We start from the raw sequence: 15,741 nt of genomic DNA on the forward strand, positions 1-15,741 counted from the left end.
TATCTTTTAGCCAGCTCTGTACCTTGGTGTAGTTCGTGAACCAGTTGCATGCTTTTATTTTTGGTATGAGGGGTGGTGGGAGGATGGGTGTGACTCTCATGTGACAGTCCTGGATTTTTTGGGTTTGAGATGCTCTGAGTTTTGGCTGCTGTCAGTGATACACTTCAGCAATACAAAGGAGATACAAAGGTCCAAATGGAATCTGTAGCTTTGGTACTTGCACCTTCTGTTCCTGCCACCCCCCTCCAATGTTATGTGTTGAAACTTCTGGTAGGGATTTCAGTGTGTTGCATTCTGCTGTGATCTTCCTGGCTTTAACTGTATTTTTTCACTCCAGCATTCTTCAGCATCCAAATGTTCTCCAGTGTATTGGGCAATGTGTGGAAGCCATTCCTTATCTCCTAGTTTTTGAGTTCTGTGACTTGGTAAGTGCACTTATACGAGAGGCTGCGGTTGTTTTTCTGCTGGTGTGAATTGTGTGTGGTATATTTACTGCCCTTTGCTCATGAAATGATTCTTCTTCTCTCTGGGAAGTTTTTTGATTAACCAGAATTTCACAGGACTTTTTTTTTTTTTTTTTGTTTAGAGACACCACAATTACAATTTTTTTGGTACTTTCTTCAATTCATCATGTATGTTCTAAGTGCTTGTGGAATATGCTGAAGAGGCAAATACCTGTTCTTTGATAATGGAATTGCCAGTCTCTTTCAGTCTGCCTTCAACAGGGAGCTTGGAGGGCAGAGGGTATCATAGAAAGGAGCTTTTTATCACAGTCCAGTATCACATGCGTGCACTAACATCACATCTGAGATGATATTTGCTGTCTGCAATCTTAATGTGCTTTTATTACCATTTATGTGAAAATGTTAATTGAGGAAAATGGAAGAATTTCCTGCCTCCTGCCTCCACCCCCACCTCTGCAGTGCCTGGATTTTACCCATGCTGTGCAGCTTTGGGCTAAAATGCAATGGTGGGCTCACATCTGATATCAGTCATGTGTCTTCTTATAGCTATAATTTTCAGTTTCAGTGTTCATTCTCTTCCTGGTCCTTTCTCTTACTGTATTATTCTTTTCCCTACTTTCTTATCCTTTTATTTGCCTTCTTCTGCCCCCCAAGCAACTGCCTTATGCTTCCTGGGCACCAGAAGAAAAGGTAGGAACACACTGAAGGGTGTTCCCACTGCTTTCAGTGCCACAGTGGTCCCTGGAATGGGAGGGACAGCACAAAGCCTTGCTCAGCCACCGCATTCCTTGGAATGTACGTGAATGTTGTGAGGAAGCGGGGGGCATGTAGAGAACCTCTGAACTGTGCCCAGCATGCAGAGTCATGAGAGACAAAAATTTGGATTCATGGTCTGGAAAGACTTGAGTTGTTTTATTGTAGCTTAACAAGTTACTAAAACCAAACAAACCCCAAAGTCCAGGTGGCTGTCTAAACATTGGCTCAGTAGCTGCTTTTAAGGTTTGTTGTGCAGATGTCACCCAAAGCAGAGCTCCTTGGGAAATGTCAAGACAGAAATGAAGTCAGAAGTGCACAGATATTACTAAGGAATGAATCTTTCAGAAATAAGACAGTTTGCATTTATAAATTTCAGCAAGATCTTTTTTACCAGTTTCTGTACTTCACAATTTTCCTTTAAACTCAGGTGCAAAAATCTGCTTCTAGTTGCCTCAGGCAATTTAAATTAGTTAGCATGAACTTGAGATTTTTGAGAAATATCAATTAATCTGTGACCTTAAATAACTATATTTTTACTTGCTGCTCTTTTGCTCAAACGTATTAGCTGTGCTAAATTAATGAGGCAAAAGTGCTGATAAAATCCTTCTTTTCCAAATTGAAGAAATGCCTGAACTTTTAAAGTGACTGATCAAAGTGAAATGTTCTGGTTTTGCTAACAATTAAAAACTCTGTGCCTAAGGTTAACAGATAAGGTTTTTTATAGTTTTTCAATGTAGAAATAGAATACTTCTTACTGGTTTTTAAACCTGCAATTCAGATTGGAGTTTCTTTAAAAGGTCCCTGGAAAGAGAATTGCATTTTATAGAGTCCATCAGATATGCATCCAAATCAGATTTAATTGCTGCCATGTTTTCAAATAGTTATGTGATTTGATCCAACTTCAAATTTGAAGAGGGAGTAGCTTTTAAAGATTGCCCTACTTTAAGTATACAGGAAAAAATAATATCCTCATTTGATGCCTGATTATTTATGCCAGAAGTTGTCATGATCCTGCAGAGTAATCTGGAAAGGATTTCATTTAAGGGGATAAAACAGATTTTCCCTTTAACTAGGGGCAGTAAGCTTGACAGTTAAAGTGGTGGTTTTACAAATTTGAGTGTAGTTAGGTAATTTCTTTGGAATGGAAAATAAATGTCTGTGCTCATTTTTCTATTCCAAGTGAAATAAAACTTGGTTTTAGAAAATTATATATTAGTCAGTTAAACATAACTTTCATATTGAAGTCTGGCTCACTTAAAGAGGTCTTACTTGGTAGAGCTGAGTATCTCCTAGACATGATAACATTTTTTTTCCCTGTGCACACAAATACACAGGAGCTGGGCAGACAGGGCAGTGTTCACTTGAGCAGTTTGATGCAGAGACTGGGACAAGGGAGTAGCTCAGTGTCCCTGTACATCACTAATTCTTGTTGTGGTCCAGGGCCTGCAGTGGGAGGTGACAATGTTGGAGTAAGGGCAGAGAAGAGACAGGAAGGAAGCAATGTAAAGGAAGCATGATGGCACCTTTTGGAACAGGAGATGGTGCTAAATAGGTTTTTTTAGTAAAAAGGTTTTTAAGGGAGTGTCAGGAAGCTTTTTATCGCTGTGGTTGGAATGGCAGTTACTTGGATTTTTTAGACTTTTAGTAATTGATCTCAAAACTCCTTTTGTACTTTTTTTCCTGAAATTGGGTGAATTGGGGTGGGTGCATGGAGATGCACACACAGGAGTGATTCTTCATCAGAAAAAACATCAGGGCAGGTGGAACTTAAAGTGGTTGACTAAAGGTTCCAGTGTCTGTGGTGACTATTGCTCAAATGGGAAGGATGAGGAACATGGTCCTGTTCTGCTACCAGTGGTTTAATGCTGAGCTAGAGCTCTTTCCCTTGTGTGGTGGTGTCTGTGTATATCCAGCAAAGTGAACTTGTTTTAGTCCCTGGTACGTGTGTGTTTAAGAATTCAATAGTTCTGAAAAAAGATGGCAAATATGTCAGCTGTGTTGGATAGGAAGTTTTAATATCTTCAGGTGACAAGTTCTTTTGAGGCTCATTTGGCAGTGTTGACCTTGTTTTACAAATTTGGCATATTAAGTAACAAAAAATGCATCTATTCTGCTGACGCATTGACGGTCTGGAGGGTACAGTGGTTGTTTTATTCACGCTCCTTCAAACTCATAGCCTATCACAGCATGTCCTCCTTTTGCTACTTCTCTTGCTTGGATTTGTAGCCTTTTTAGGGCCAGTTGACCTTGTCTTGGCTGCTCAGGCAGCCCTGTTGGATTATCAGTTCCCAGGCTCCTTGGCATTGAAAGGTCTTGATCAGAGGCACTGGAAACTGTAGTGCAGAGAAACCAGAGCTGTCAGGGTGGCAATGCTGAATGTCAGGCAGGCTGGCTTACTTGTTTTCTTGGCCACAGAAACTCCTGATATATTTCTGTTACACAAGATTGCTGGTTGCATGTGCAATAACTGTTTTGGCTAACATTTAGTCTATTTCATAATGTAGTCCAGGTTGCTCTGTATCCCTTGCTTTGCAGAGCTGGGAAAGAAGCAAGAGAGGTCAGTCTCACGTAAGTGATTTAAGCTGTTAAATTCTATGCTTTGCCTGTGTTAAAATTATTTAGAAAACAGTAAATATAAAAAGAAATGCTCTAAAAGGTCTCACAACCCCTTTCCCCATATTAGTTGCATAGTATGTTGGTGCGGTCTGCTAGGAATAGTTAACTGTTCACTGTTAAACATTGCAGAACGATGCCAGGTTAAAAATAGTGGTAGCTGTCTTATTAACTTTAATATATTACTCAACCCTGTGTGGCCAGCATTTTGTCAGCACAGCAAATCCTCTAACAGATTGACATAATTTATGAGTAAAAGGAAAGTTATTCAAATGTGGAAGTTGCATGTATATTGTGAGGCTGATTTGCCTATCAAATTCTTACAGAAATTCTTCAAGTCTTGCAATTCCCTGGGCAGATGAGATCAGCAGGATGCTGATTTGCCTGGAATGCTCTGTGGCTTACTTCAGGGATGCTGCTGTTAGGGGAGGGTGCCTGCTTGCAGTGATTGGTTCTTTTTTTAATTACGGCCCCTTGAAAACATGTTCTAATCAAAAGAAGAGTCTTTGTGATGAAAACTTCATAATCAAAGAGTTCAGTGAATCTATTTCATGATCATGGTCAGTATGGATATGAGCCAAGGAGCAGACTTATCAGTGGTGTGTGGTTTAAAAATAAAGGGGGGATTTGTCAGTTTATGACAACTTGGTAGAATGTGTAGATGTAATTTGGTAACCTCTTCACATTTTCAAAACTGTCATCAGTTTTAAAACCATCAGTGCCTTCTGGTTAAAAAGTCATGTCAGTCATCTGTTTGGGTGTTCAGATGAACTCAGTGTGGAATTTGCACAAACAAAAAGCTGACAAAGAGTACTGACTGTAAGTGTACCCCCAGCTTCTGGCTATTACAGAGAAAAATCATATTAAGACTTACTTACAAAAATGACTGAACTGAAAAGGATAGGAAGAAAGGCAAAATTTAGTTCTTCATGGTGTCCCAGGAGAGGAGGGAAAAGGCAGAGTGGCAGAGGAGGTTGGAGAGAAAGCAGAGCCTTCCTCAAGCATGATTATTGAGCTTTTTATATTTAGATGTCTCTGCAGTGAATTTTGCAGAACTGCATTTATTCAGATATATATAACCTTTGATATTTACTGTGTTAAAAAGTCTGTCAATAAAGGGCCATTTTGTGGCTCTTGAAATAGTGCAGGGATAATGTTGCTGTGTTGCTACTGTCTGCTTTTAGGCAGGGAGGCATCATAGGATAATTCAGGCTAGCAAGGAGCTCAGGAGGTCTGCAGCCTCCCACTCAAAGCAGTATCATCCTGAGGCCAGACTAGATTTCTCAGGACTTTGTCCAGTTGAATCTTGAAAACGTCCAGGGATGGAAACTGCATGTTCTTTCTGATCAGCCTGCACTTCTGCTGATGTCTTTATGTGTAGAACTGTTTTCCTTACACTCAGTCTGAAATTTCCATGTTTCAGCTCATGCCTGTTCTCTCTCATCCTCCATCCCTGCTCCACGGGTAGGAGCCTGGCTTAGTCTTTAATAACTTAATACTGGACAAGTTATTATGCTGAAGTCTTTCTTTCTCCAGGCTGAATGAGCCTGGTTCCTGAGCCTCTCCTCATGGTGAAATGCTCTGACCCCTGTCACGGTGGCTCTTTCCTGACCTTGCTCCAGTTTGTCGTGTTCTGGGGCAGCCAGTTCTGAACACAGGATCTGATGTGGTCTGACAAGTGCTGAGAAGGTGGTGAGACCTCCCCTGGCTCTGGCCCAGTTTGTGCAGCCCAGGAGGCTGCTCCCAGTCTGCTCCCAGGGCACACAGGGCTTATGTGGAGCTTGCTGCCCACCAGGATCCCCAGGTCCCTTCCTGCAGAGCTGCTGCCCAGCTGGCCACTGTTCACTTTGTGCTGTTGCAAGGGGTTTTTTCCTTCCTGGGTGTGAGAGTTTGCATTTGTCTTTCTGGAATTTCATAAGGTCTCTGTTGAAACATTCTTCAGCTTGTCCAGGTTCTTCTGAAGGGCAGTTCAGCACCTGAGTGTGACCATTGGTTCACCCCAGTTTGGTACAAGCAATTTCCTTTTAAAGCAATACCAAAAGTACCTATTTTATATTTTTAACCTTGATTGTAGCCTTAATTAGACCAGAATGGGAACATAGAACCAGTGTGTTTCAAGGTGCTGGATTTAATAAAAATTGTTTTTCCTACAAAAATATGTGCCTACATGAATAATTTATGAAATAAGGGATGTCACACAGTACTGCTGTTACTAATGCATTTAAAAATTAAAAAGTAATTCCTGGGTGCATTTCAGGCATCCTAGGAACTTAATCCACCTGGGACAAGCCCTAAGCAAGCAGCTGCTGTTTTAATGAATGACAATTTTAGGGAGTTTGACTTTTTTCGAGCTCTTGCTGCCACCTACAGTCAGCTCAGCTGGGTGTTCAGGGCTTGTATTGGACTCTGCCGTTTGGAACCTGTGTGTGTTACAAACGCTGTTCCTTTCCTAATTGTTTGGAACTCTGCTCTGGCAAGAGCTTTCTGGCCCAAGATTTAGGAAGAAAATGGACATAGAGCCCAGAGTGTTATGCTGGTGAAACAAGTTGTGATGTATGTTGTGCAGTCTCAATACAGAAATGTCTTTGAAATAATTTGCTACCCTTTTGGAAAGTCTATATTTTAAATAACAAAAACACAGGACTGCTGGGTTAAAAGCCAAACTGTGAGAAGAGGAACAACAATGGTATGAGAAACTTCTTCTTTTGCCTGGCTTGGATTCTCTTACTACATAAGTTTTCCTTTTCCCAAATGTTTGGACAGTATTCAATTATTTTCCTCTATTTCAAAGCTGTTCTTATTTTAGTAATTTATGGAGTGCTTCTGTGTGCTCATTAATTACATGTCTATTGCTCAGCATTGCCTGGGTTCTGTAAAACTGCTGCCATCATCAGAATTCTCTGACTGGAATGGGATGTATTACCATGCTTTTTATATAGAAAGCTCTGGGAGCTGGCAATGTCTGAAACTCTCTTCTGTAGTCTCTCCCTTCCATCCCCTTACAAATTCCAGACAGCCAGCTTTTGCTGATTTGGAGCACTTGACAACTCATCTCATTTAAAAGCAGAGGCTCAGCAAACTCTGGGTTTTTTTAGTGGAAGTTACTCATGTGTGACAGGTTTCATGTGGCAGTCTGATCTAGGATGTTAATTACTAAATGATTAGATTAAAAACCCTTAAGGACAATACCATAGGCCTTAGATGACTTTTATATGACCCTTTATGGAGATTGGAAACTTGAGGAACTTTATTGAGCATAAACGTGGTAAATAAGTAATGTGGTCGGCTGGATCTTTATTAAAAATGAATTTCTCAGATTCAACCAACATATAAGGCTAATAAATATCCTCAACTTCTTTTACAGGGTGACCTGAAAACTTACATCTGCAATGAGCAGGAGCACATTAAAGGAGAGTCTCAGATAATGCTGCTGCAGAGAATGGCGTGCGAGATCGCCGCTGGCCTCGCTGTGATGCACAAACACAACTTTGTGCACAGGTAGGCTCCCAGAGAAATCCCACTCAGTCAAGATGCACTCTGAAATTCATTTGAGTATTTGCATTAAAATCCATGGCTGTTGAAGACTGTTTGCACAAACTTTTGTCTAACTGTGACATACCCTGAGGCATGAAGGTATGATGCTAATGAAGGTGCTAACTGAGCTGCAGTGGTGTGGTGTTCCAGCTCCACCTGCCTGAAAGCTGATCACCTGCTTTTTGAGTTTGCAGCCCACAGAACACAACCTGCTGCCAAGCCAATCCAGATGTAGTTGTTTGATTAATTCTTGGCCAAATCAAATTTGTTTTGTTTATTGTGGAGGGAGGGAGGTTAAAATTCAGTTAGGATGAATCTTACCTACTGTGACTTTTTTATCAGATTATAGCAATTTAGAACTTCTCTTTGGTAACCTGTTACCTTTGTTACTAAAAATGGGAAAAAAAAGCCTTTCTAATGTAGTAAGGGGGAAGCTGAGTTTAGAGGGAAAATCTGACTGAAATGGACCAGCACTTGCATCACCCTTTCAGCAAGTCAGGAGCTTGTGTTGGAGCTTATCAATGCACATCTTGCTGCTTAGGGAAGGCAAAGACCTTTAGTTCAGGGAGAAATGAACTCTCAAACCTAAGTCTTAAAAGGTGCAGGTGTAAAGCAGCAGCAAAACCCTGAAAAAACCCCAAAGCCTGGACTCAGCTGGTGGCTATTCTTTTAACCCATTTAACAATTTCAGATGACTTGAAAGCAATACCAGTTGTACCTGTCTAACTGAGGGACCAGTTTCTTGTCTTGCAGCAGCATGGCTCTGTAGGTATTAAATTTAACAGTACATTTTCAGTGAAACACAGATAAACTTGGTAAATAATTATTCTGTGGATCTGCAGGATTCTCATTGTAATGTTTACTTCTAGCAACACTATCCTGATGCTGTCAGAGTAAGTGGTAAAGCTCCAGCATCAGTGATTTTGTTGTTAGTGGTAAATTCAAGCAGCCAACAATTTTTCTCTTCCAGGATATTTATTTAAATAGTATAAAACAATTTGGCAAGCTCTGGGACATACTTGAAGGTTATAGATGTGTTTCTGACCTGTGTAGTTCAATGACTCTGGAAAGGAAAACATCATCATCTATCTTTGTAGCAGGCAAGCTGTGGCTTTCAGACAATTTGTACTTCAGAGACTGTTTTTTAAGCCAACAGAAGCAAAGGTAGAGTTCTTTCAGGGCACTTAATTGCCTGGTCCCCTTCTGTGAAACTGAGAAGTGGAATATTTGAGCAGTTAGTCTGCCGAGCTCTCTGCTGTCGCAGCCACAGTTCCAGCTTCATTAAACGTGCATAAATTTCTGAGTTTGCATGATGGGTTTCCTAAAACTGCTTCTTGGTGCTTGCACTGCTGGTTTGTGACTAGTTGTGGTCTGGTTTATGGTAGAAACTGGAAGCAAATTCTGTGTCTATTCATGAGCTTTGTGATTTGTTTAGTAGAGGACTTCTATGAAATACTTTTTCTGTGGGTCTTTTCCAAAGACTGACTGTAGTTCTGGCTCACGTGTAATGTATGGGTTTGTTGCTTAAGGAACTTAACTGTAGATGTAAGATATTACTGGTAGCTCAGTATCATACTGTGAACTAATATTCAAACTTAATCTGAATTGCTGATAGATTTTGCTTGGGACAATTAGAATGCAAGCCATGCAATGATAGGTGTGAAGAGGGGTGACATCACTGTAGCATGTGAACAGCCCATGTAATCTCCATGAGAGGATTATGAGCAGAATGAAATAACTGCATGTAAATGCTGTTTGTAGTTTGAATGCTTAAGAGTCTACACCACTGCTCTAGAGAAGTGCCTGCAGCTTGATCTTTTTTGTACAAGACAGCATAATAGTCCAGGGTTTTTGTATGAAATCTTTAAATGTGATTGCCTTGTCACTGTGTTTAGATTTCTTTGGATTCCAGAATGCTGTGTCTGCTTGGTTCTGTGACTCTAAACTGATCCTCTTTTGAAGCAGTGGGAGTGCCTGAGGGAAATCAGACTTTTGGCCACAAAACAAATCTTGTCCAATAAGTCATCTCTAAGGAGAAACCCTGTTGGTGTTTGTTTTTTCTGGAAGTGATGAGTGTTTGTATAGAACTGTAGTGTCCGCAGTATTCCAGTGAGATACAGAATTAATTGTTGGCACATGTAGGTTCTAAAACTTAGTGAAAATGTAAGCAACAAGAAAACTTAATATTTGGTTTAGATCACAATTGCACTTCAGAAATCAGTCTCCCCAGTTCCTTTGCCTGGGTTTGCACTGCATGAGTTGGTCTTTCGGAGTGCATGGACTGGTTTGATTTCCTCTGAAGAGAATCAGGAAGGGAACTCCAGGAGCTCCAGGAGCACACCTTTCTTGCACGCAGCTTGCCTCAGCCTTCAGTAGGATTTAGGGATCAGCCTACAGCTCATGCACATGGGATTGCTGAAGTATATCTAGAGTGGATGCTGAATCATTAACACTGTTTTGTGCTCCTGTTACTTGCAGCTATGATCTGTAACTGTGCATAAGTCCTTGATTTTTAGATTCTAAGTTTTTAAAAAATAGTATTCTTGATTTTTCATTTGATACTTTAAACTGTGACCTGACTGTTCTAAGAATTGTCACTTCTACTAGCCCATTTGTCTTAATTTGCCTTGAAGACCCCCTGGTTTGTCTCACTGTTTATTTGTTTGCATTTTCAGTGACTTGGCCTTACGGAATTGCTTCCTTACATCTGATTTAAATGTCAAAGTAGGAGATTATGGTATAGGATTCAGCAGGTATAAGGTAAGTTAATCTAGTCATGGACCACTTTTTTAAAGGATTCAGGGCTCAAGGTTACAACAAGCATGCCTGAAAGTTGTAAACTGATACTAGATTGTCCTTTATTTGAATAATGAACTTTCAGAGTATTACTGGCAAATAACTGCAGCAAATTCATGTACCAGAATAGATGGTCTTTCTAGAGATGAGTAGAGTTTATGCTTCTGGAAGCTTCTGGTAAATCTGCCTTTTTTTGGTCCTATTTACAGTAGTCCTAGAATATGAACAAATTTATTTTAATGTCTTTTAAGGACAAATTTGAAAGAAAGGCTCAAATTTCTTAAGGAAACTATTTAAAATATTAAAGTATATCAAGAAAAAGAAAAATTAAAGACATTAATTAAAACATTTTGTAAGTACCAAACCTTAAACAAGAAATTTGCATTCAAGTTTCGGCTGTGCAGTGACCAGTGAATGACTTTCCTCCATAGCATTATTCTCTGCTACTTCGGGAAAATGGGATTATTTTTTTTAATTCTAATTTTTTGCATAGGCTTCACATAAAAACATATTAAGGAAAGGACTGTCACTGTCTGGAAGTTGATCCAATGCATGTTCAGCCTTTTTCTGATTTTGTTTTTTTCATTTTAATCAATAATTCAGGAAGATTATATTGAGACAGATGAGAAGAAACTTGTTCCTCTACGTTGGACTGCACCTGAGTTAGTAACAAGTTTTCAAGACAGACTGTTATCAGCAGAGCAAAATAAATACAGTAACATATGGTATGTAGAAGTCTTTAAAATAATTTCAATGAGAGATTTGTGAACATATTTTCAAGTGTTACATGAAGGAGTAAATAATATTTAAATTGGCCTGATGCATCGGATGTACAGTAGGTTAATCTCTGTAAACCTGACACTATATCCTGCTTTGGAAAGATTCTTAGAAATCTGTTGAGAGAAAGTTGGAGCAAACAAAAATGTTTAGCAGAATAATAGGTGTTTATACTAATAAAAATACCTTCAGATGTTCATAAAGGAAAGAAATGGTAAATGAATTTTCCAAGATTAAGTAGTTGTGGGTGACATAAAAAGTTGATCCCACTAGAGCCCGATTAAGTTCAGTTGGTAGAACAGTGGCATTTTAATTAAAATGCTGTGTTCTTGCTGCAGCATTTGAGAGCAATTAACTGATGGTTTGTGTTGCCAAAGAGCTGATAGACAATGGCTGGTGAAACTCTTGAAGATGAACGTTTTTGAAATTGCCAAGTTCCACTTCAGTTCTCAAGCCCCAAGAAATTTGGATAATTGAAATTGTGGATTAGGCTAACATTTCTGAAAACATTGTAGTTAATTCCTGGTTTTATATTCTAAGGATATTAAATAGTAAACTAGGCTTTGGTGTTTTAAAAGTAGGGTTGCAGAAAGCAGGTGGGATAGATAGAAATTATGTAAATACTAATTTGCTTCCATCCTCCAAGGAGGCTTCCTCAGCTCATAGTGTTCATCTGGACTGCAAGCAGCCAGGGTCTTAAGCTTTCCAGCTTGTATTTTAGTGCCTCTTATGCAGAGCTGCTTTGAATAGGTTTGGACTAGATGATTCCAGACACCCCTTCCAATCTAAATTATTCTACATGCAGAGTCAGTTACTTTGCATTTTGAGCACAGAAAGATTCCCCCAAGATTAGCATTGACTGTAATAACTGAAAATGCGATTAGTGTTGGATAGAGTACAGCTGCAGCACTGAGCAGAGGCAGCTTTTGACCACTGCAGCTTGAAAATAAGGAATTCTATGAACACTGGAACAAAGACAAGTTTTCTAGCAGTTTGACCTATAACTGCAATTTCTCATGAAAGCTTTTTTCTTCTGTTGAATGAACCATAAGGTTTTTTAATCCCATTTCTATACACTATAACAATATTTTTTTATTTAAAAACTGTTGAAAAGATAGTATTTTATTATATGTGGGATTTTTTTTCATGATCAAATAATTTGAGACCCCCTATATTTTGTTGCCTTAATTGTTGTTGCCTTCAAGCAATTTTACTCTTCGGGCTGTTAGCATTCTGTCAAAATGAGTTAACTTCTGAAATTATTCTAGAGACAATGGGGAGTGGTATTTATTTCTCCTTGCCAGTTATGATTTGCATATCCTTACTTTCTTAGAAAAGCATCTCCAGGACAGTTCTGAGAATGCTCAGTCATTTGCTGCTCTTTTCCAGGGCGCTGGGTGTGACGTTATGGGAGCTGTTTGAGAATGGTGCTCGGCCTTACTCGGACTTCTCTGACAGGGAAGTCCTGACCCATGTCATCAAGGAGAAGCAGGTTAAACCCTTCAAGCCACGTCTGGAGCAGCCATACTCTGATAGATGGTAAACTTTAAATATTTCTATTTATTCCTAAAGCTGCTGAAGAAGTTTCTCAAATGACTCAGTTCTCTTAAATACATTGAAATTGCTACGTGGAAACATGCTTCCAGGAAACAAATTCTAGATAAAGGGAGTAAAAGGACTTGCTGTAGGTGGAAGTTCCTGCCAGTGACATTGGTACTCTGAGGCTTGTTAGGTGTCTGAATTCTATAAATTCCTTTTCAGTGTGAAACCTATTGAAACGTTTTTATTTGTATAGGTATGAAGTTCTGCAGTTCTGTTGGCTGCCTCCAGAGAAGAGACCAACGGCAGAAGAAGTGCACAGACTTTTAACTTACCTCCGCATGCAAAGCCAAAGGGACTCAGAGATTGATTTTGAACAGCAGTGGAATGCTCTGAAACCAAACACCTCAAATAGAGAAGCAAGTAATTCTGCATTCCCAATCTTGGATCACTTCACAGGAGATAGACTTGGCCATGAGCTGGAGGAGGTTCTGACTGTAACTGAAACAAGCCATGGTCTGAGCTTTGAATACATCTGGGAGGCAGCTAAACATGATCACTTTGATGAATGTGGTCATGTGAATCCTGATGAAGCCATGACCTACACAAGTATTTTCTATCCAGTGGAGGTTTTTGAGAGGTCACTTTCAGAGCAAGGACCGGGAGCACAGGATGGAAGTGGTCAAGAGGCATCACTGGCTGTCCCTGGGGTGTTACCTGTGTTTGATGCACACAAACTTTCTGTTGGAAATGACTACTATATCCAGTTAGAGGAAAAAGGAAGTGGCTGCAGCATGAATTTTGATAACCAATCAGTTGTATTAACAACAGAAGTTGATCATCAAGAAGCTGTACAAGAAAAAAGTTCTCATTTCACGGTTCTCAGGGATCTTGATGTTGAAGAATCTAGTACCGATGGGGACTTCTTCCACTACAATACAGATCCTAAAGAGGAATTTTTGCCTGCTACTAGTAGTCCAGAAAGTCCTTTCCAGAGTATATTTAATGACATTGATAGATCAGAAGAATTGACAAACAGAAAAATACTTGGGTTTGCTGAAACAAATGATTCTCCTAAAGACTTTAAACCAGCTGTTTTGGACTCAAACACAGATGCTAGAAAGGCAGTAGGCTGTTCTGGGAAGGAGCATTCTAGTCATGCTTCTGAAAATGAAGCAGTTTCCTTATCTGAAAATATCTCTAACCAGTCGGACCTGGTAACTTTAGAAGAGCTTTCTGATAACTTCTTATTTCTTCAAGAGAAAAATTTATTAACAGGATTATTGCCTAAAAAAACCAGCAGTGATTTTGGGCAAAACTCAGATGATGTTCTAAAAAGTATATTAGAAACCTCAAAAAGAAACTCTGTAGAGCCTGAGCCTGTGCTGGCTGAAAATGCACAGGTCTTTTCTTTAATACGCGAAAGTCTTAGAACAGTGAAAGATGAAAATTTTAACCCAGTGACAATGAATAAAGATCCCAGTTCTCAGTCTCAGACTCCTGTAGAGATGCCGGCATCCTCTAGTCCACCCACAGCACATAAGTCATGTGATAAATGTGAAAATCTTCCTATTTTGAAGGATGAGGGGAAACTTCTAAATGTAGAAGTGAATGAAGTCATGTCCTGTAACACCAATGTTCTCTGTCAAGAAGAGCTATCTTACAATGCCAAAAATAATGATGTTGGAAATAGTCCATATTACAGTGTTGCTGTTGAAACAGATGAGTGTGATGCACAGATGAAACAGGGAAAGCTTTTCAAGTCTGATGAAATAACTTTTAATAGAGAAAAATGTAGTGATCAGGAAGATAGGAAAAGAAACTTGCAAGATAGTTCTCCTGTATTAAAAAAAAATGAATGTTTATTGGAGGAAATACAAGAAACATCAAATCATTTTGAGAACTGTAAGGATGTTCCAGAAGAGGTGACCTTAATTTCTGTTGCTGCTTCAGATTGTACAAGTCAGGACAGTCTTTTGGAAGACAGCCCATCTCCTATACAAACTGTAGAACAAGCCTTAGAGACACCTGATTCTTTGGATTCTTTAGATGTAAATGAGGTTTTAGAATCTTTACAGGCTCAAAGTCCTCAGAAACTTTTGCCACCAGATAAACCTGCTGACAGTGGCTATGAAACAGAAAACCTGGAATCTCCAGAATGGACTTCCCATGTCCCTGTTGAGGACGCTTCCAGTGTGGATACTGCTCTGTGTGTTGTGAGCGAGAACAGTGTCAGTGCTTTGCCTTCTAATCCAGTCATCATTGTGTCAGAAGCAGCAGCTTGTTTGGATGCAGTGAACAGCAATTTTGAGATAACCCCAGTGGTTTTTCTGAGTGGAAGTCAAAACTCATATAGAGACTCTGCCTATTTCTCTGATAATGATTCTGAGCCAGATAAAAAACCAGAAGAGTCTGTAAATCTGTCCAGAGAGACTGTGTGTGTTGTTTCCTCCAACAGAGAGAATCACACTGAAGAGGTTTATGGTTTTGAAGAGAGACAGCAAACGTGTGATGTGAGGAATCACCAGGATGATGATAATCAAAATGGAAAACTAGAACTAAACCACAATTTAGAGATCCAAGAGATGGATGAAAGGATGCAGGGGTGTCCTGATGAGTGGGCTGAGTCAACTCTGTCTTCCCTGGAAATAGTGATGGAAGGTAACCTGAGGGATGAAATAAAACTATCTGAGACTTCTCATAAAAGTGTCTCTTGTGTTGGCACTAACACTTCAGAGCTTCTTTCACACAGAGACTTAAAGCCTGTGCACAACATGGCTTTAGATCTGAGTAACAGTGAGAAGTCCTTCTATCACATGGAAGGACAAAAACTGAAAGAGCCAGATATCGAAGGAAAATACCTTGGCAAACTCAGCGTGTCTGGAATGCTGGATTTAGAAGATGGCGATGATGCAGATGAGGAAGATGAAAACAGTGATTCTGAGGATGACATGAGGACTTTTCATATGCATAGTCTGAGTTCTGACAGTGAAGATGAAACTGTTCATCAGGTACCTGAGATAATTACTGACAAGGATGATGGAAAACATTTGAGAAGCTTGTTGAAACTTCCAAAACCCCTTAATGAAAGGCAACCTGAACTTTGGAAAGATGAGAAAAAGGCTGTAACATTCTTTGATGATGTGACAGTCTATTTGTTTGATCAGGTACACCTTTTTTTTTATTATTAAGTAAAGTTTTTGTTGGCTTGCTATTTTTGTTTTTCTTTAAATAAGGAGTAATTGAATAAATTGCTTAATAT

General features: G+C 39.5%; 1 protein-coding gene across 1 annotated transcript in view; it reads left to right on the top strand.

Moving 5' to 3' along the window:
* Positions 1–15,741, top strand: part of LMTK2 (lemur tyrosine kinase 2) — a 41,403-nt gene that overhangs the window by 18,329 nt on the left and 7,333 nt on the right. Inside the window, exons 6-11 of the mRNA XM_042036848.1 lie at positions 338–425; positions 7,198–7,331; positions 10,043–10,127; positions 10,767–10,888; positions 12,330–12,479; positions 12,736–15,646. Of these exons, the coding sequence (XP_041892782.1) occupies positions 338–425; positions 7,198–7,331; positions 10,043–10,127; positions 10,767–10,888; positions 12,330–12,479; positions 12,736–15,646 (3,490 nt within the window). The remainder of the gene's footprint in view (positions 1–337; positions 426–7,197; positions 7,332–10,042; positions 10,128–10,766; positions 10,889–12,329; positions 12,480–12,735; positions 15,647–15,741) is intronic.

The sequence above is a fragment of the Corvus kubaryi genome, unplaced genomic scaffold (assembly GCF_017639235.1).
Source record: "Corvus kubaryi isolate FWS band 111438036 unplaced genomic scaffold, C.kubaryi_AGA036_p1.0 37387, whole genome shotgun sequence".
In the NCBI taxonomy this organism is placed as follows: Eukaryota; Metazoa; Chordata; class Aves; order Passeriformes; family Corvidae; genus Corvus; species Corvus kubaryi.